At 36.3% G+C, this 22,133-nt stretch overlaps 2 protein-coding genes across 2 annotated transcripts in view; one reads left to right on the top strand and one right to left on the bottom strand.

The window, feature by feature from the left end:
- The first annotated feature begins 1,761 nt into the window (after positions 1-1,761).
- tesca (tescalcin a) lies at positions 1,762-10,613 on the top strand. Its single transcript, XM_067439510.1, has 8 exons — positions 1,762-1,899; positions 4,570-4,639; positions 5,056-5,136; positions 6,324-6,463; positions 7,061-7,122; positions 7,204-7,311; positions 7,712-7,759; positions 9,781-10,613. Exons 1-8 carry the CDS (start codon positions 1,839-1,841, stop codon positions 9,862-9,864), a joined length of 654 nt encoding a protein of 217 aa, XP_067295611.1. The 5' UTR covers positions 1,762-1,838; the 3' UTR covers positions 9,865-10,613.
- A 748-nt stretch (positions 10,614-11,361) lies between these two features.
- fbxw8 (F-box and WD repeat domain containing 8) overlaps positions 11,362-22,133 on the bottom strand; it is a 33,681-nt gene continuing 22,909 nt past the window's right edge. Inside the window, exons 8-11 of the mRNA XM_067439505.1 lie at positions 21,809-21,936; positions 13,616-13,789; positions 12,058-12,174; positions 11,362-11,973 (exon numbers count right to left, since the gene is read on the bottom strand). Coding sequence (XP_067295606.1) covers positions 11,820-11,973; positions 12,058-12,174; positions 13,616-13,789; positions 21,809-21,936 — 573 coding nt within the window. The 3' untranslated portion in view covers positions 11,362-11,819. The remainder of the gene's footprint in view (positions 11,974-12,057; positions 12,175-13,615; positions 13,790-21,808; positions 21,937-22,133) is intronic.

Below are 22,133 nucleotides of genomic sequence, written 5' to 3'. Positions count from 1 at the left end.
ATATTAATAATGCAAATATAAGCATCTGCCACACTACTTTCCCTGGCTGCAGAAGATGGATTGGGTAAATATCACAAACACATTATTTGCATTGTGGTAATATTTTCATGCCAACCAAGAACATCTTACTGTTCTCAGTTGCCATAAAATATCTTTAAGATACTTAATGAAAAAGATGTATAAATTTTATAAATTAATTAGAATATATATATATATACTACTAATATATACACTTTATATTTCAGATAAATGCTGTTCTTTTGAACTTTCTATTCATCAAAGAATCCTAAAAAAACAACTGTTTCAACATTGATAATATATTTCCGCCACTAAATAAATTTAGTGGCGACTTTTTATCTCAGAATTCTGACCTTTTTTTTCTCACAATTGCGAGTTATAAAGTCAGAATTCTGAGATAAAAAGTCGCAATTTCTTTCTTTTTCTTTTTTTTATTTAGTGGCAGAAACGGGCTTACATAGCTTTACATCACAGAAATAAATGTAAAAAAAATATATATATATATATATATATATATATATATATATATATATTATATATATATATATATATATATATATATATATATATATACAAATAAATAAAAAAAGAGATTTATTTTATATTTTAATAATATTTGCAATATTACAGCTTTTCTAATAACATAAATGCAGCCCTGGTGAGCGGAAGAGACTTCTTTAAAAACATTTAAAAAATCTTATTGTGTGTGAGTGTGTGTTATCAATTGTGTGACACAAACGCGGGCCACAAACGTTAAACATGGCAGAGGAAAGTTTGACACAATGTTGACAAAATGTTCGTTCCCACAACAAAGCACTCGAATGGTGAGCTCGTAATCATGACTTCATAGTGGGAATTTTCCGATATAGCACGTAAGTATTAATTATGTAATTTACTTATAATCCATAAGAAGTTCAACAATATATTATCAATCATTTTACAAGTATTCATATTATTGGAAACTTCCTCATAAATATTTAATCACAAAGAAATGTATCTTAAACTCATTAATAAATATTACCATTGTAATTATTATCTTATAAACAGATTTAATTGTGATAGGCCTAATGATATATTTTGTACAGTTTATGGTTTACATGATGAAACATTTTATCATTTATTTTGGAGTTGTCCTCATTCAGTCACATTTCTGGTCTTTTATTAAGGCTCATGCCCAGCTTTGAAACTGCCGTAAAAATGTTTCATTTGGGTTTTTCTCATGACAAATCTTACCATAAAGAATATTAGGCTTAGGCTACATTAGGCTAGGGTAATTAATCTGCTACTTCTAGCTAGATTTAGTAGGCTATTCATAAATGTAAATTTTGAGGAAATAAGCCTTTGTTTCAGAAATACAACAATACCTGAAAGCTGTAAAATTTGTTTCCATTTGTAAATTTTAACCTTTAAAAAAAAAAAACATTTAAAACGCCATGTGTTCTTTCGTGTGGAGATCATACCAGACATAAAAATATGAAATTTCTGGTTCTCAAAATAATTTTCACAACGCAACCTTCATACAAACTCAGTAAACTGGACGTGTCGTGTGTGTGTGTGTGTGTGTGTGTGTGTGTCTGTGTGTGTGAGAGAGAGAGAGAGAGAGAGAGAGAGAGAGAGAGAGAGAGAGAGAGAGAGAGAGAGAGAGAGAGAGAGAGAGAGAGAGAGAGAGAGAGAGGGAGAGAGAGAGCGAGAGAGAGAGAGAGAGACTGACGGTTATTATTTGCATATTTCATGAGAGGGGCGGGGCTTTGCTGTCAAAGTCTGAGCGCACATTGCGAAAGTTCTGACTTCTGTCTTTCTGATCTCTTCCGGACGTTAACATGGGAGCTTCTCAGTCAGGACGAGTACCTATGTTCCAAGATCTATCTGAAAAAACTGGCTGTGAGTATATCACTTTTTAAATATGTAAACAGCTTTTTTTTCATGTGTGTTTTTATTTATAGGTTACAGTGATGGTATAGAAGTATGGTAGCTACTATGGCAGTCATATACATAATAGGCTAGTCCAAAGTACTTCAACAAATGATGGTTAAAAACACGTAAACATATTATTAAAATATAGGCTAGATTATTGAGCTGTTAAAAAGACAGTTCAGCAAAAACTGTAATTTACTTACCCCTTAAGTTATTTCATATGCGTGTGTGTGTGTGTGTGTGTGTGTGTGTGTGTGTGTTATTATTGAGGAGAGGTGTTTTCAGTTATATGCTGTACAAATGTGCACATGTGAAAATATTTAATACTAAGCACATATGTCAGAAAATCTTCCTAAAACAAACTGTACACCTCACAAGACAGATTATAATCAACTATATTGTGATGAACATACAATAGATATAGCTTCATTTACACCTAATTACTATTCTTACCATATGAGTTTTTCTTGTTTTTCTGGTTTTTGTTTCTTAAATGTGTGTGTGTGAATTGAACTAACCTATAACTTACTTCTCCATGTCATTTCCATCAGAAAAGTCTCTCAGTTTACCACAGAGAATAATATACAGCAGGGGTAGGCCTATATAAAAGAATAATTCATTCATTACATCATAAAAATGTACAAATTAAAATCAATAATTAATTTTAAAAATAATAATATATAATTATATAATAAATATATATTATTTTTATACCTGTCACCATTATCTAACAGCAGAAAACCGTGAACGTGTTGTTAAATTATTGAAATGTTAGTCACAAATTAATTAATAAATATTAATCACAGGCGGTAAATGAGGTAAATATTGTATAGGTTAAAGGGGTGATGAATAAGAAAATGGTGAATGATTTACTTTAAAATAATTTCCAAGCAGAAATTGCTAGTACATTTTTGAAGTAAAACTTAAAACTGTATTTTCTTGTAAGATGTACTCCAACAATCGTTTGAGGTAACCCTTTACAATAAGGTCTCATTTGTTAACATTAGGCAATGCATTGACATGAAATAACAATGAACAATATATTTTATAGCATTTATTAACCTTTGTTAATGTGAAAAATGTGTGTTCACAGTACATTAGCAAATGTTAACACATACACTTTTTGATCTTTAAAATGTACTAGTAAATGTTGTGATTAACCTTAACAGAGAACTAGACAGAAAAGTCTGTAAATTTTAAGTTGGCTTTTAAAAAGCCTAGCCCGAAAGTTTAAAAAGTTGATTTTACGTGCTGCTAGCATGTTTCAGCATGTTGCTAGCATCATTTATCATGTTTTAACATGTTGCTAGCATGTTTTAGCATGAATTAGCATGTTGCTAGCATGATGTAATGTTTCTAGTAGGTTTTAACATGTTGTTAGCATCATTTAGCAGGTTTTAATGTGTTTCTAGCATGTTTAGCATGAATTAGTATGTTGCTAACATTATTTAACCATAGACCGTGAAAAAAGATGGACAATGTGCCTTCACTCTTTTCCACTGATGAAAAGTGAAGAATGTCCCAATTTGACACCGACATCTTGCACCGATTTGGGACCAGAGTCCGCACAGTAGAAAGCAGGAAGCCGTGATATCAAAACCCTTAGAAAAAAAAATTCAATAAAAACTTATTTTAAAAAAAGCAGTTGAAATTACAATAGTGTGATAAAAATCTAACTAAAATGACAGAAACCATCTTTGAAAAAAAAGTAATTTGATTACTTAGTATCACATCCCATTACATTACACGAAGAGGGCGGGTTTATGACCTACTGGGACCAACTACAGAAAAAGGCGCTTTATCTTCACTTTTCAGGCGGCAAGTTTGGATTTAATATCTTGCTAGCATGATGTAACACATTGCTAGTACACATAGCTAGCATGTCATAAGGTATTTACTAGGCTTTGTTAATTATATATATACATGGATGAAGCTTAAAGGTGCAGTGTGTACATTTTAGTGACATCTAGTGGTAAGGTCGTGAATGTGCAATCGCCCACCCCTCCCTTTCTAAGAAGCTACGGTGACCAACACAGGACAAAAATGTCGACGTTTGAGACTGCAGAGAGTAGCTAGCGTTCTGTAGAGAACAACATTGTCCTTTTAGGGCATGGCAGCGCAAAATGGTGACTTCACTGTAAGGTGACAATACTAATAGTGGGTGTTTTGGTTTGGTGACAGCTGTCATAAGATTAGGGATTGCTTGCACATTCTATTCTGGTTGACTTAATATCTATAAATACAATGTGTACTGTGGCTGGTTGACAGTGTCGCACATTCAGTCCTCACCTCCCTCTTGTTGTAATCTGAGGCTGGAACTGCATTAGTGTTACCCTAATAAAACATGCAAACACAACTTTCATTAACTCAGTTTGATGATTTAATTCATTATTATTTGATCTAGCACCCTGCCCACACATACATTGGCTGCATCCGAAATCACATACTTCTCTACTAAAGTAAGCACTTATTCAAAATAATACCTACTAAAAAGTTTACTATTTCAGATGCAGTCTCTTCTCCGTCTCATCACTCCTTCATAAAAGCTGTAGCTTTCACCGTGATGATCTGCTTCAGCTGTTGTCTGCAAAGTTATTTGAAATCTTCCTGAATTTGCTGTATTTTTCCTCTCTTTAGTTTCCATAGAGCAGATAAAAAACCTCCATAACAGATTTATATACCTGACTCAAGATGAAGACACTTTAAGGTAATGTACAAATGACTTGATGCCACTCATTTAGACTATGCAGACTGTAAACTGCCATCTTTTGCTCACTTTGTATTGATCCCTATGTTAGGGAACAACCAGTGGTCTGCAAATGATGGTGGATGCAGATTTATTTTTAGTTACAGCTTAACAATAAACAAAATCTGTTGTTGCAATATGTTGTTTTAACCATATGCTTATATTATATTATATTTAGTTTCTAAGTTCTAAGTTCATATGCTTATATTATATTATATTATATTTAGTTTCTAAGTTCATATGCTTATATTATATTTAGTTTCTAAGTTCTGCTTAATAACACCGGACACAGTGTGTATATTTGAATTGTGTGTTTTGAAACACCATTTTTTTTTATAATGAAATGTACTGTAAAAAACATTTTTTCTAAATTTTAGACGTGAGCACCTTGAGAATATGAGCGATTTGGCCCTCAACCCAATCCGAAGACAGATCATTGAGGCCTTCTTTGATACAAGGTGCGTACAGAACACACACACACCGATCAGATAACATTATGACATATGTCCTAATATTGTGTTGGTCCCCATTTTGCTGCCAAAACAGCCCTGTCAAGGCATGGACTCCTCTAGACCCCTGAAGGTGTGCTGTGGTATCTGGCACCAAGATGTTAGCAGCAGATCCTTTAGGTCATGTAAGTTGCAAGGTGGGGCCTCCATGGATCGGACTTGTTTGTTCAGCACATCCCACAGATGCTCGATTGGATTGAGATCTGGGGAATTTGGAGGCTAAGTCAACACCTCAAACTGGTGTGCTCCTCAAACCATTCCTGAACCATTTTTGCTTTGTGTCAGGCGCATTATCCTCCTGAAAGAGCCACAGCCACCAGGGAATACCGTTTCTATGAAAGGATGTACATGGTCTGCAACAATGCTTAGGTTGGTGATACGTGTCAAAGTAACATCCACATGGATGGCAGGACCCAAGGTTTCCCATCAGAACATTGCCCAAAGCGTCACACTGCCTCCGCCGGCTTGCCTTACTCCCAAAGTGCATCCTGGTGCCATGTGTTCCCCAGGTAAGGCACGCACACGCACCCGGCCATCCACGTGATGTAAATGAAAACATGATTCATCAGACCAGGCCATATTCTTCCGTTGCTCTGTGGTCTAGTTATGATGCTCACGTGCCCACTGTTGGCAACTTTAGCGGTGGACAGGGGTCAGCATGGGCAACAAATTGTGATGCACTGTGTAATCTGACACCTTTCTATCCGAACCTGCAACCTGCATTAGCTACAGTAGCTCGTCTGTTTGGTCGGACACGAGCCAGCCTTCGCTCCCCACGTGCATCAATGAGCCTTGGCCGCCCATGACCCTGTCCGGTTCACCACTGTTCCTTCCTTGGACCACTTTTGATAGATACTGACCACTGCAGACCTGGAACACCCCACAAGAGCTGCAGTCTAGCCATCAGAATTTGGCCCTTGTCAAACCCGCTCAATTCCAACTTTGAGGACAAAATGTTTACTTACTGCCACTAACAGGTGTCGTGATGAAGAGATAATCAGTGTTATTCACCTCCCCTTTCAGTGGTCATAATGTTATGCCTGATCGGTGTATATACTTTATTTAAAGAGACAAAAAATGATACTGTAATGCTTATAAATATACTCAGTCAATAATGTCTTTGTGTTGTCATCAAGGAACTTGGGTCAAAAGGAGAAGGGCTGTTTGCAGGAGATTGGTTTTAAGGAATTCGTTACAGTCCTGGCCTTTTTCAAACCACCCAAACCACACATTGCTGAGGAAGAGAGAAAAACCCTCAAGAAGGAGAAACTACGCTGTGAGAATAAAAAAATAAAGACCGCAAATAGATTTTCAATTGCAGTTATTGATCTAAACAAGCTGGTATACAAGTTTTGCAGATCTCACACTGCAATGAAACTTTAAAGGGATAGTTCACCAAAAAATGAAAAGGGTGAGTAAAGGATGGCAGAATTATGTTATTTCAAACATGTATGCATTTCTTTCTTCTATTGAACACAAAATAAGATATTTTGAAGAATGTCGGTAACCAGACGGTTGACGGTAGCCATTGGCACCCATAGTATTTTTTTCCTCCTATGGATGTCAATGGCTACCACTAACTCTTTTATTAACAAAATTCTTTAAAATATCTTCTTTTTAGTTGAACGGAATAAAAAAAACCTCATACAGTTTTGGAACAACATGAATAAAGGACAGAATTTTCATTTCTGTGTGAACTGTCCCTTTAACATGTTAAATAGAATCATTCTGTGTCAAACCATCTAAGGTTAAGCATCACTATGTGTCCTTTTGAACATTTATACTCATCATTTTAGATTCATTTTGCTGAGTTTTACATTTTGAATGCACGCACAACACAATTACTTGGTAAACCATATTTTCTTCTCTGTAGTTCTGTTCAACATGCACGACTCTGACAGTGATGGTGTCATCACACTGGATGAATATAGACGTGTAAGTATCATTTTTGACTTGTGCTTTTATGACTACAAAGACATTAACAAGACTTAATACTGATTGTAGTTGTGATTGTAGGTGGTAGAGGAGCTGCTGTCGAGCTCTGAAAACATGGGAGCAGAAACCGCCAAAGCCATTTCAGACGCTGCCATGCTGGAAGTCGCCAGTGAGACAGTGGGTCAGATGGTACGGTGACTGTCCATGATCAGTGTTGCAAACTGTTTTCAATAGAGAGTAGCTAAATCCTGCTCAAAAAGTAGCTAAATGTCGCTAGATGATCTAACTGGCAAATTGTCGGTCACTTTACATCTGTTTCCTCTCCTGATCTATGCTCACAAACTGTATTTTAAGACAACATATAGCCGAATAGCCAATAAAGCTATTTACATATTTTCTTATGTATTATTTTATTAGTAAGATGTTAACCAGCAGTACAGTAAGTCACTAGATTTGCAGCCAGTCGCTATTTTTGAGAGAAAAAGTCACTGAATAAAGGGCTGAAAAATCGCTAAATTGGCAGCATTGTCCATGATGCTTCCCTGAATTGTACATTTTTCTTATTTATTTTCTAACTCTTTGTTTTTAGGGTCCTGATGAATTTTATGAGGGAATCACCTTTGAACAGTTCATGCAGGTTTGAACTCAAGTTTTAACATTTTAAGGCCTGTGTATACTTCATTTTCTGCGTTCTGCTCTGTCTTTCACCGTGTACTCCTTTGACCATGAACATGGAAACATGTGCACACTATCTAGTAGACGTTGTTTTCAAGCACTCATCACTCGCACGTGTTGTTGTACACGTACTACCTGTGCAGAACAAAAATTAGGCTGCATGTGGACCCTCTGATGATGGAAATTACTTCATTGTTTGAAGTCAACATGAAACGGAAGTTGCGAAAAACATTTTTTTTTGTCGCCATTGTGACACTATATTGCCAAAAGTTTTGGGACACTTGACTTTACATGCACATGAACTTTAATGACATCCTATTCTTAATCCATAGTGTTTAAAAGGATACTCCACCACATTTTTATATTAAACTATGTTATTCCCTTAACTAAGACGAGTTGATACATCCCTCTCTCGTCTGTGACGATCTGATAGCATTTAGCTTAGCCCACTAAACCCAGTTCATTCACTATGGTACCAAACAGAGATCAAGTTAGAAGCAAACCAAACACCTCCACGTTTTCCGTAAATACAGTTACACGAATAGCTGAACAATCAAGTATGGTGACACAATAAAACGTGGCGCTTTTCTTAGCGGGTTAAAATGGAACTATAATGTATGGCCGAATAGCACTTTTAAGAGTACTTCGACTGTGCAGTAAAAGTCACTCCTGAAAAATCCTCCGTCACATCTCCCCCTCCCTCTCTCATTTCTGTCAATAGGGAGAGGGGGAGATGTGACAGAGGATGTTTCAGCCGGGACTTTTTACTGCGCCGAGTCGAAGTACTCTCAGAAGTGCTATTCCGCCATTAAGTGCACACACTGAGAAGAGAGAGGTATGTATCAACTCGTTTTAGTTAAGGGAATAACAGTTTAATATGAAAAATCCCTTTGATATGGAGTTGGAGCTATAACAGCTTCAACTCTTCTGGGAAGGTTTTCCACAAGGTTTAGGAGTATGCTCAAGGAATTTTTTTCTCATTCTTCTAAAAGTGTATTTGTGAGGTCAGGCACTGATGTTGGACGAGAAGGCCTGGCTCACAGTCTATCGGGTTGAGGTCAGGACTCTGTGCAGGCCAGTCCAGTTCCTCCACTCCGTCTTTATGGACCGACGCTTTGTGCACTGGAGCGCAGTCATGTTGGAACAGGAAGGGGCCATCCCCAAACTGTTCCCACAAAGTTGGAATCATGAAATCATCCAAAATCTCTTGGTATGCTGAAGCATTAAAAGTTACTTTCACTGGAACTAAGGGGCCAAGCTCAATCCCTGAAAAATAACCCACCACCATAAGCTTCCCTCAACCAAACTTTACATTTGGCACAATGCAGTCAGGCAAGTACCGTTCTCCTGACAACCACCAAACCATGACTTGTCGATCGGATTGCCAGAGAGAAGCGTGATTCATCACTCCAGAGAACACATCTCCACTGCTCCACTGAGTCCAGTGGCGGCGTGCTTTACACCACTGCATCTGACACTTTGCATTGCACTTGGTGATGAAAGGCTTAGATGCAGCTGCTCAGCCATGGAAACCCATTCCATGGAGGTCTCTACGCACTGTTCTTGAGGCAATCTGAAGACCACAAAGTTTGAAGGGGTGTCCAAATACCTTGGCAATATAGTGTTTATTTGAGTAAAATGTCCTCACAAATAAAATTAAGTAGGGTGGGATTTGATTTTGTCCATCAGAAATGATTGGATTGAATTGCTGTGATCTCATGTGAGTGACCGGTTGTCTGACCTGCCTCTCCAGTAAACACTCATCAGAGAAGAGAAGATATATTTTAATCCAAAATATTTTGATTAAAGATTGTAAGAGCACATGAATGAAAAAATGCATAATTGTGCACTGATAAATGATTTATAATAAATATGGCTATATTCCATATAAAACAAGATTTTCGATTTCATGGTGACTTTAAATATAATAACACAATTGCAAGCATGCTATTCATACCTGACCTTTCAACGTCTCTCCAACAGATATTAAAAGACATTGAGATCGAGACCAAGATGAATGTTCATTTTTGGAACTTGGACACCAGGACCATGCAATGTGGGAAATGAGAGTAACTTCCATCTTTTTTAGTCTTTATTTTAGATCAAAACATCTCAAATTAAATGTTCCACAGATTCAACCGTTAGTATTGAGTTTACTTTGGCTTCTTTTGCTGAAATATCTTCAGTGCTTGAGATGGAATTGACCGCAGCATCCTCTGGTGGATACATTTTAAAATCTAGACCTCCGAGGTTGAACTCAGAGTATATTTATATTTGGAAGATATTTAACAACCCCATGAGGACCGGCTGTTTTTGTGGCTTCTCAACTCTACAACAGTTGACATGCACACAAACGTTTTGATTCATACATACTCAGATACACTATGTATGTTTTTAGCAGGAACTGCTGAACTGAACCATGTCATTGCAAATTTCCCTTCTGAGCAAAATGCTTGTTTTGTAATGAAGTCTTGTAGTAGTTTTGTAAGTAAGCCATTAAAAAGTCTTTACAAGTTTTCCTTCAAAACAGTGCTAAAACACTCCACACCCTAAGTTAATGGATCCACAAATCGTATCATTCACCTCAAAAACAACAGGGAGCGATTGTTATGTTGCTCTTAACGTGTAATCCATCTGTCTTCCTTTCACCAAGGTTATATATTAATAAATATTACTGGGTGTGTAAAGTTTTTAAAGGAACAGCAGGATATTATTTACTGTAGGATAATAGAGTGTAATATTTTTGTACATTACTGTCATTTGAAAACCTTTGAAATTTGAAATGTCACTAAACCTTTTCTTTATATTGAAGATAATAAATTAATCAGTTTTAAAGGTTGTATTTATTCCTATTTTGCATTTTGTAGATGTATTCTTTCTGAAATCATCTATGCAAGTATAAAACGCGTCCCATATTATATTTAGTCAGGTTGTGCGTTCAGTCAAACTCTGTGGTATTTTGGTGCAAACCCATCTTTTATTAGGTTAAAGCTAGCCAAATTAGGCAAATGTCAACATGACATGCTCACAAGGTCAAAGAAACCAGATGAAATATGGGTTCATTTGCAATGGATAAGCGTGGCGATTGTGTTGACAATGTACACTTCTGTTCAAAAGTCAACAAGGACATATTAAGATATTTAAAATGTTGGGAAATTTCCCTTAAATACTGTTATTTTGACCTTTGTATTTATCAAAGAATCCTGGAAATATACTGTATCACAGTTTCCACAAAAATATTAAACAGCACAGCTGTTTTCAAAATTCATAATAAAAGGAAATGTTTCTTCAGGCAGCAAAAAATCTGAATATTAGAATGATTTCTGAAGGATTATGTGATACTGAAGACTGGAGTAATGATGCTTAAAATTCAGCTCTGGCATCACAGGAATAAATTACATTTTTAAATATATTACAATATAAAAAATATTAGAATACTCTATTTTACTGAACTGTACTTTTACTTTAGATCAAATAAATGTAGTCTAGGTGAGCATAAGAGTCTTCTTACAAAAACATTAAACAAATTGACCACAGACTTTTGAAGGATAGTGAATTTTGTGTGTTGAATTATTAACTGTTGAGAGCATTAAAACCACTGAAACTTAATTTTGTGTGATTTGTATTTCACATTCTCAGATGATGATTTAATAGTATTGTATACTAAACTGTGCGAGGACAGAGCATGATACAATATGTACATAAAAAGATCTAGAATTAAGTCATTCTAGTTGTCAAACTTCTTCTTAATGTGTCGAAATTAAAACAAATTGTAATTAAATAAAGAATTAAAGGAATATAATCATAGTAAAGGGTAGGTTCACCTAAAAATGAAAATGCTGTCATTAATTACTCACCCTCAAGTTGTTCTAAACCTGCAAGACTTTATAAAATTCTGCTATATAGCCTCTTGGGTGTGTAATTAATGACAGAAATTAAATTTTTGGGGTGATATAACCCTTAAAAATAGCAAATTCAGTGGCAACCTTCCCAGTCCAACTTGCCTCAAAAGCACAGCCAATCTAAGGGCCAGTCAGTATGTCATAAGGCACCGCCAAGCCAATGTTATAGCTGTAGCCCGAGGACTCCGTGTAGTTGGACCTACAGATGGGCAGAACGTGATCCTGTATAGATGAGTCCATTGAGAAGTCGTAGTGACAGATCAGCCCTCTGTATCTAAAGAAATAATACAAGTACAAATAAACAGATAGAAAAAACAATAGCAAAGACGACACAACATAATGTGCTATCTATTTTTACCTGCGGTGAGCGGTGAGGTCATCGTCTGTGATACAAGCCCCACGAGGGTTTTTCTCATCAGGGATGTTGGCCGTCACCAGAGTGCTGCTGTTGAACCGTATGTGGCGAACCGGGTGCCTGCTCACAGACAGAACAATTATGTGGCAGCAATGCAGTTCTGCTATTGAAAACAATGATGAACATAACATGGTAAAGCCTGACATAGGAAATAATAGTAAAAAGAATCTATGAAATTAAACAGTTTATTGAATCTTCAGACAAAATATTAAAAAAAGAAGTTTGCATATGTATCATATTTAATACATCTGGTTTTTATGGGTCATAGGGAATGATCAGGGCCTAAAATAAACACTAAATATGAGTACATGAAACGGTGTCATTCATCATTTGGTCTGTCACATTTTTATGAATTCTAACAATGCATAAACGTGAACAAACATGAACGATGCTCTGGACAGTTGGCAATTTCAATATTCAAATACAAGAAGACAAGAAAGGGAACTATTTTTTGTTAAATGTGTGCTGTGTGGAAATTTTTCTGTGTGCAAACATCCGAAGCGGGTGCCCAGAAAGCCATGTCTCAGACAGCGTGAAAATGCTAAACTGAGCTCTCTTTCACATCTTCTTGCAGACAAAATTCTGAAAATGATGTCAAAAATAGTGAGTAGCTACTCTTTACTGAATAACTTATGTAACTTTAATAAGGAGGTTCAGTTTATACAGTGAAGACTATGCAGTGTTATTTTACATTTGCTTGCTTTATTATATTTTTGTAGCTGAAAACAATTGTCAGACCTGCCTGAAAAACCTGAAAAGCACTGTTCATTTAATTTGTTTTCTTGTTATATTTTATATATTTGTGCCTTATTTAGGCCCATAGTATGATATAGGATTATATAGAGCTCATATTTTATTTAGAGGCCCAAACCAAGCAAAAATATACAATACTGCGGATATTTTTATGGCCAAGATTTAAGATGAAATACTGATGGTTTGTAATTTAAATCAATTAGTTCTTTATAGCAATACAGCAGACTGTACTTATATCCAATGCATATAAATATTAGTTGTCAGTCATTCTATATCTTCCAATAATATGTCTTAATAAGATGATATTTAAATGCCTAGTTTTATGATCAAAGCTCTGTAGTTTTTACTGTGTGGGCAAAACATGTAATAATGATTAAGAGAAGTTCCTCAAAAGCCTGATGTGTAGTAATTCATCTTTTTAAGAGTTTCCTCAATTAAAAAAATCAGGTGTGGATAATCAAGCAAACCTAACTATAATCTTAAAATATTACTGACATTAGAAAAGTTATTCTTATGTTTACCACAACTAAAGTACATGCTAAAATCCATCAGACGACAGAAGGCACGTAGTAGACTGTGTACAACAGGTTTTTCTGCAAAGTTTTGATCATCTTGATCATTTAGAGGCTTTAGAAATGTGTGTATCTGTATGGATAATCAGGCTTTATAAGATTAAATGATTCGCCAAATAATGTATTATTTCCATTTATGCATTTGGCTTTTATCTGAAGCCTTCAAACATTCTAACCTGTTGTGCATTTCCCAGAGTTTGGCTCCTATCCTCATCTCCCACACACTGACCAATCCCTCGCCACCTCCGCTCACAACCTTCCAATCATCTGCCTGGACGGTGGTAACGCCCATGTGATGGGCATATAAAGAGACGACTGAGGAGCCAGTGCGCAAGTCAAACACTCTGACTCTGGAAAAGAGAAGCAATAGCTTTAAATACATTATACTTAAAGTGAGAGTAGTCCAAGCACAGATGTTTGATAGGGATGCATGATTAATTGTAATAAAAAACTAATTGTGATAAGGTTTAGAACGATAACCAAATTGCAAAGGATGTGATTTTATGTCATCACAATGTATTACATGGCTCTCTGAAATGCTTGATTCTGATCGGTCAGTAGCACCATTCTGAGGTCATTTATTCCCTGATACATGACCGTCATCGATGGCAAAGCTGACTGCTCATCCTGATATTTGAGGCCGGCGCATTTTTCATATCTCTCATATCTCACTGCAGATGGACATGCTCGCTCTCGTTTCAGTCAAACTGCAGATGGCATCTTGCACCTCAGTTATCAACTGTATTTCTTTAAACGGGGAAGCATCACATTCTAAAAAGCTTACGATTAAATTAAATATCTTTTAAAAATAATTTTTAATCAGCAATGAAATCAGACAAGTGTTTTGTGATTTTTATTTTTTCAATAATCAAAAATCACAATTAGGTAAAAAAAATATAAAAAAAGAATAATGAATTATACAGCCCTACTATCTGATACATATTGCTCAAAGGGCCGGCTCACACAGAACACATTTTGTTGTTAAAACCGTAAGACTCAGGTCAGTAGAACATAAAAAAAGCGTAATTGAACTTCTTTTAACTTGAGCGCCACGTTTTTTTTAAAATAAATAATAATAATAATAATAGAATTTATTTATAATGCACTTTTCATTCCGAAGAATCTGTGCAACAATGGAAAAGGGAAAAATAACAAAAAATCTATAAAAAGTAAAAATATATAATGATACAAACAATTAACGCATAAAAGCTTGCTCTGTCATTCACAAGATGCTGCAAAAGACGAGAGCATAGACTGTAAAAAAATATGGACGTGGTGTCCGTGACGTCACCCACAGGATTCTGAAGAGCAGTTCTGAAGCGTAAAGTAGAGACGAGCTGGCCGTTGCCATCTAATTGCATAATTCATTATTCTGTTTTTATATTTTTTTACATAATTGTGATTTTTCTGATGAAAAAAATACAAATCACAAAACAGTTGTCTGATTTCATTGCTGATTTAAAATTATGAAATTTAATCTTAAGCTTTTTAGAATGTGATGCTTCCCCGTTTAAAGAAATACAGTTGATAACTGAGGTGCAAGATGCCATCTGCAGTTTGACTGAAACGAGAGCGAGCATGTCATTGCGCAAGACTCACGGATAACAGAAAATAGGCAAAGTGGCGGGGCTAAGGTGATGTAATGACTAAAAGATAATCCACCCATCACTCAAAGTGGCCACGCCCTTAATTATGCAGAACTTTAAGACTTTATATAATGTACATGAATGGGTTATCAAAAATCCCCCCCCCCCCTTTTTTTCTGCTGTAAAATTGCACGTTTTTACATCGGGCTTAATGAGATTCTCCTCCCTTTTGGAACCTGTCCCTAGTAGCCAGTTGATGAATTGCAGTTTAAGTCACTTTCGTGCTGGATTCAAGAGAAACTGGGGGAGGTTGCCGCTTGGATGAGAGTCACAAGCTCAACGGTGAAAGACGTCCATCAAAAACAATGAAAAAATAGCACATTGGAATGAATGGCCACAAAGGTAGTTGGCAAGCTCTGAATGAATTGGTTGATTTTACACAAATTCTTAGTAGCAAGCAAAATATTCTCTATACAAAACATATCAAAGGGATAGTTCACCCAAAAACTCTGTCATCATTTACTCACCCTCATGTTGTTCCAAACCTGTATGAATTTATTTCTTCTACTGAACACAAATTAAGATATTTAGAAGAATGTCAATAACCAAAAAGAAATTGACTTCCATATATTTTTTTTGTTACCCATATATTCTTCTAAATATCTTCTTTTGGGTTCAGCAGAAGAAAATGAATTGTAAAAAGAGAAAATTAAATGTGTCCCACAATCTCTAAATGAATTTATGAATAAACGGGAAAGTGGACCATACTTTAGTCAAAAGTCTGACTAATGTGTTAGAGAAATTGCAATATGACAGCTCTCTCCCCCTGAAAACAGAGCACCACTGTGAGATGACATTAGTAGCTGGTATAAAGAAATTACTTTTACAGGCCCAAAGGAGCTCAATTCCATCTGTCCTCTTTAATGGTATCAAAGGCAGCCAAAGAATGACTCTATGCTGGTGCTTTCCAAAAGATAATCGACTAAATTAAATTTTGCCTGGACCAAAAAAAAAACACTTGGAGGACAAAAGATATTAGTCACAATGAATCGTTAATGCATAGCCAAGCAGGATTTAATGCAGCGAGTAATTATGTGGATGTGCCTATCTATTGTCCTGTTTTAATTTCATCGAAGCATTTATTGTTGTATGAGGCTGTAATATATTTACTGGCAGGTTGCAGTGGTCATAAATCTAAGCCTAAAACAAGATCTAGTTTCACTGAGCTGTCAGCAGACAGGCTTTGTTCAATTAATCAAGAATATTATTCTCAGGCACTTCCAATGCCACCAACCACGAGCAAAAAGACAACAGGACACGCTGATAAGTGTATGCTCACAGATCATCATCATCACTGAAATAACAAAAAGGTATTATAGTTGTTAAAAACAAACATTATAAATCCACGTAGAATGTATTGAAAGAGAAAAATAATGTGTAATAAAAGTAAAAAAAGAGAAAAGTAAAATTTGTGGATGTTTGATTTAAGTTATAGAGTGCATCAGTTGAGTGAAAACTCTTATTTTAAACTTTAAAGTCTATGTAAACCGGAATGTGTCCACTAATGCTGTGACGTATTTTCAGAGTGAAACGGAATATTTAACGAGAAAGTAAAAAAAAAAAATCCCTTTGGGAATTGATTGGATCTTGAAAAGTAGGCATTCCATTTGGCTGGTTGTCAAAGCTCACAGCAGATTGACAGTTGGAAGGAATGTTCTAATCATAGACTGTAAAAAAAAAAAAAAATGGACATAGTGTGACATCACCCATAGGTTCTGCAGAGCATTTTTGAATCCCAAAAGTGGGCAGAGCCGTCGTGATCTTGGAAGCGTCACCGCGCGTCACTTCTAGATAACAGAAAACGGCCAAATACGCGTGACGTGGGTGGACTAACAGACAGCAGACAAACGGCTGGTAGTCACAACAGCGGCAATTCACCTGTCACTCAAGTGGCTCACTCAAAAAAAACGTTTTAACTCACAAATCTAACTTTTTCCTCTTACAATTGAAAGTTATAAAGTCACAACTGTCAGTTATAAAGTCAGAATTGTGAGATATAAAGTCACAACTGTCAGTTATAAAGTCAGAATTGTGAGATATTAAGTCACAACTGTCAGTTATAAAGTCAGAATTGTGAGATATTAAGTCACAACTGTCAGTTATAAAGTCAGAATTGTGTGATATAAAGTCAGAACTGTCAGTTATAAAGTCAGAATTGTGTGATATAAAGTCAGAACTGTCAGTTATAAAGTCAGAATTGTGAGATATAAAGTCACAACTGTGAGTTATAAAGTCAGAATTGTGAGATATAAAGTCACAACTGTCAGTTATAAAGTCAGAATTGTGAGATATAAAGTCACAACTGTCAGTTATAAAGTCAGAATTGTGAGATATAAAGTCAGAACTGTCAGTTATAAAGTCAGAATTGTGAGATATAAAGTCACAACTGTCAGTTATAAAGTCAGAATTGTGAGATATAAAGTCAGAACTGTCAGTTATAAAGTCAGAATTGTGTGATATAAAGTCAGAACTGTCAGTTATAAAGTCAGAATTGTGAGATATTAAGTCACAACTGTCAGTTATAAAGTCAGAATTGTGTGATATAAAGTCACAACTGTCAGTTATAAAGTCAGAATTGTGAGATATTAAGTCACAACTGTCAGTTATAAAGTCAGAATTGTGTGATATAAAGTCAGAACTGTCAGTTATAAAGTCAGAATTGTGAGATATTAAGTCACAACTGTCAGTTATAAAGTCAGAATTGTGTGATATAAAGTCACAACTGTCAGTTATAAAGTCAGAATTGTGTGATATAAACATAATTCTGAGGAAAAGTTTCTTTTTCCCTTAGAATTGGACATCATAACTTTTAATAGTTTATCTCCAAATTCTAAAAAAAAAAAAAAAAAAAAAAAAGAAAGAAAGAAAAAGTCATATTTGTAAGCTAAAAAGTCACAATAATCTTTTGTTTTATTCTGTGGCAGAAACTTCCATATATTCCAGAGGAGAAGTACATTTTCAGATTAGACAATTTTTTGTGTGTGGATTAATTTGCAGAGATGAATTGTTTACCACAGAATGAATGTGTGCTAAACAAAATAAATAGGATCAAGATTGATTTCATGCCAACTTTAAACTTTTAACAAACCTACAAAGACAGACCTACTGTGAGTTCCAAGGTTGTTAATTGATGGCATATGCTTTTGTTGATGCCATTCAATGCAACAACTTTATAAATTAATAGTTTAATATTTCTCCACTGTGATAATGTCAATCGCAATGCTTCATGGGATTGTATTTCCCATTATAGCCGTTAAGTACACAGTCTTGTACCTTTGCCTTTTTGTCTGGTTTTCAAATACTTTTTTGTTTCAAATAACAGTTTGTAGCTGGTTAGGGTTGTGGCATGGCTTATAATGCTTTAAAAAAGACTTATATCTCTATCCCTATGAGTAAAATGAATGGGAAAAAAATTGTTCTGGACACTAATAAATAATCAAAAGGCAGAAGCTTCCCCAACAATGATGGTGATACTTAGCCCTTAATGTTTCTGTTTCTAAAAGAAGCGACAGCCATCATCAATCTGCTCTCAATTTTATGTGTGGAGTTGAACAAACCAATCACATGTGGCTCCTATCAGCATACACTTCCTGTTCAGATGTCTTATCAGATCCAATCAAGCGCAACAACACAAACAGAGACTCCTCTCACTACGCAGCACTGAGGCTGAACAATTGGAAAGCAGAACTGATGCATTAGGTCCTGGCCTTTGGCCACGCTAATAAAGGGCAGGACCCGAGCTCTCATTTCCTCTGGGCTGTTTGGTGTTTTGCCCGCAGATGAATCAGATGGGGTCAAATCATTACAGCCAAAATGACACTCCAAGGAGTGTTTCACTTCTCTCATTCATCAAAGACGAACAAAAGGTGAGAGCTTTTGCTTTGTCTCAACCATGGAAAGACAGACAGAGAAAGACACAAAAAAGGGATGTTTTAAAAGACACCGCAGCTGGCCAGAGAGACATCATGTCCTCCCTCTTGGCACTCTATATAGTGTCTGAGCGAAGATGCAGTTGGAATTTATTTACAAAGACCTGCCAAGCATCTCTCCACCTGCCAAAGTAGCGCTCCCGCTGTCACAAGTGTCAATGAAATGGCTCTTTATTCGGCAAAGACTAATTGAGACGCTAGCATCAGATGTGGACCGCGTTCGTAGTTCTGTATTGAGTCCGCTGGCCAGATGTACCGCATCTCTCCTCGTCTCCAACATCTCTTTGTCCACTAAATCAATAGCCCTCGGTGATGCACCGCTGACAATAACACCATCCTTTCAAACCGAGAGCTTTCATTATTCCCATTCCCACTTCTATAAGTGCCTGAGCTTTTCAGAGGCTTTCCGTAAAATGATTTTCAAGGTAAGCCAAAAATAGTTGAGAGCAAGACAGAGTGCTTGTCATGCTTTGAAAGGACCACAGCTGTGCGGGAAAAAAAAGTTTTTCCACTTTGGAAATGATTAGGAGTGTTTTATTCTAAGTGCTTTAATCTTGTATATCTAATGCAAATCTATTACACTATACGAATCTGCTGTATATGGCCAGAAGACAATGAACACTTGTGTTCTCAAAGCTGTGGCCTAGCGGTTTGCGCATGTGCTCCAGACACATTGAGCTGGGGTGCACATGTGGGAGGTTCAAATTCAGATTGTGTCCTGATTTCATTCACCTATATCATTTCTTTACTCTCTAGATTCATCTTTATATGCCTTTTTTAAGTTTTAAAGCCTTTTTAACTTGCATAGTCTAGATACCGCTAGGTATTTCGAAATACCTTATTGGAAAAGTGAATAAAATGTGAATAAATTGCTATACAATGTAAAAAATATATATATATAATATTTGGCATCATGCATACATGGCAGCACCCAGGAAGATTATTGCTTAGCAAAAAATAGATAGACAAAAAATGCATAAATCAATAAATGTATGTTAGCTTTTTGTTTATAGACCCACTACCACTTTGGAATCCCCTAATTATTTTTATTGTAATGAAGAAAAAAAAAATGTATCATGTTTTCCACAAAAATGTTGTATAAGCTGTTTTAAGAAATACTGATTTCAAAATTGATAACTAAGAAATGTTTCTTGAGCAGCAAATCAGAATATCAAGCCCCTTTCCCACTGCACGTCGGACCCGCAATATTCCCGGAACATTGCCGGGTCGCCTTCTGTGTGAAAGCAACCACGTCCCGGAATTAATAACCGAATTGAACCCGGGTCGGGGACCTAGTAACATTGCGGGATTCGACCCGGGACGAGCGCTGTGTGAACAAAAGCCAAAACTAATGCTGCAACGTGTACGTATTTATCGTGCGACTCCTAGAGCTTGTTTTTTTAATAATACAACCCTGCAGTGCCAGAAGAGCTCGTCGGTGCTTTAAACGCAGAGAGTGTTCGTATACAAAAGAAACTCAAATAAAACAAGCAGAAATGTGCGCAAACTGGACACAAGTTGAGACCAAGGAGCTCCTTACTATCCGCGCTGAAGCTGAGATCGCTCGCCGTTATACGTCACATCAGGATGTCACGTGTCAACTCGACCCGGGACCGTTACGGGTTGTGTGTGAAAGCGCACATATTACGGTATTTCACTGGCAGTGTGAATAGACCAAATCTAGCGGCCCGGGAACAAATGCCGGGTCGCATTATCCGTGTATTTGCCGGAATCGCAGTGTGAAAGGGGCTTCAGAATGACAGAATCATGAGACACTGAAGACGAAATAGATTACACTTTAAAATGAATTAAAATAGAAAAACGGTCATTATAAAGTGTAATAATATTTACTGTGTTTACCTTTTTTTTTTTTAAATCAAATAGAAGCAGCCTTGGTGAGCAAAGTAGACTTCTTTAAAACACAAGAAAAAAATGTAATGACCCCTTACTTTTAAACTCTATTGTATATAATAAAATATGTTTTACTTTATATAGTCAATATGTGTTGTACTGAATCTAAGTTATCGATAAAATAAACAAAACATGAAGGAACAGAAAGAAAAAAAACCTTAAAGGGACAATTCCCCCCAAAATGAAAATGATGTCATCATTTACTCACCCTCATTTTGTGTGTAGGAGTTTCTTTGTTCTGTTGAACACAGAAGAAGATATTTTGAAGAACGTGACTTTCCTATGGAAGTCTGTGGATTCCATCAACTGTCTGGTTCCCAACATTCTTCAAAATGTCTTCTTTTGTGCAGAACAGATAAAAAGGGAACTTATACAGGGTTTAAACTACATGACAGTGAATTAGTGATGACAACATTTTCATGCTTGGGTGAACCATCCCTTTAATGCTCATATAATTATCATTTTAATTATGCAAAACTTAACTGACTCTTGAAAGGCTTTGTGAGATTCACTTACAGAGGGATGAGAGTAGGGAATGAGATGAGCACAAAATTCAAACCTGTCAAAAGGCTCAACGTATCAACAAGGCTTCACAACATATATTCAAAATATTTTCCCAAACCTAAAATATACAACTACTTGCATTAGAGAAATGTAATACAACCTTAAAAACAAAAAAAAATTCACACACCAGCTGCGGGTGTAAATGAGAGTGCTACAATTCCGACAGAACTCATCAAACTCTCTGTGTTTAAGAAACTCAAGCCACAGGAGGCTTTAATTTGCCAGACAGAAGACGGACACGCATGTGTATGTGCGTGTGTGTGTTTGTGTGAAAGTAACAGTGATAGATGAGGTACACATGTTTGCGAGTGTGTCATACCGCCTGTCTTTGTTCCCACACACCAGCAGGTGAGGAGGGCTGTCTCTCAGGTTGACGCAGGTGAAGTCTCCCGCCGAGTTCCCCACGGTCAGCTCACACTGGCTGGTCTCCAGGCTGTACACCTGAATCTGAGGAGAGAGGACGATTGCTCCTGGTGAGATGGAAGATCGATTGTAAAACTGGCAGGATTGTGCAGTAACACCTGCTAAGGTTCAAAATGTCAGGCCCACAGCTTGCAGCCACAGATGCCAGATAACACATTTCTGAAGTCTTGCATGCCTTCTTAACTTCTAACATACTTCTACCATTTTTAGGTACACAATCA

This window comes from Pseudorasbora parva, chromosome 3 (genome assembly GCF_024679245.1).
Source record: "Pseudorasbora parva isolate DD20220531a chromosome 3, ASM2467924v1, whole genome shotgun sequence".
Lineage (NCBI taxonomy): Eukaryota > Metazoa > Chordata > Actinopteri > Cypriniformes > Gobionidae > Pseudorasbora > Pseudorasbora parva.
This window is presented reverse-complemented; position numbering and strand designations above follow the sequence as displayed.

Bases quoted from the DNA above. Each gene is read 5' to 3' on its own strand.
- tesca (XM_067439510.1), top strand. From the start codon at position 1,839: ATGGGAGCTTCTCAGTCAGGACGAGTACCTATGTTCCAAGATCTATCT. The intron at 5,137-6,323 runs GTGCGTACAGAA...GTTGTCATCAAG, and splicing joins GAGGCCTTCTTTGATACAAG to GAACTTGGGTCAAAAGGAGA. The intron at 6,464-7,060 runs GTGAGAATAAAA...TCTTCTCTGTAG, and splicing joins CAAGAAGGAGAAACTACGCT to TTCTGTTCAACATGCACGAC.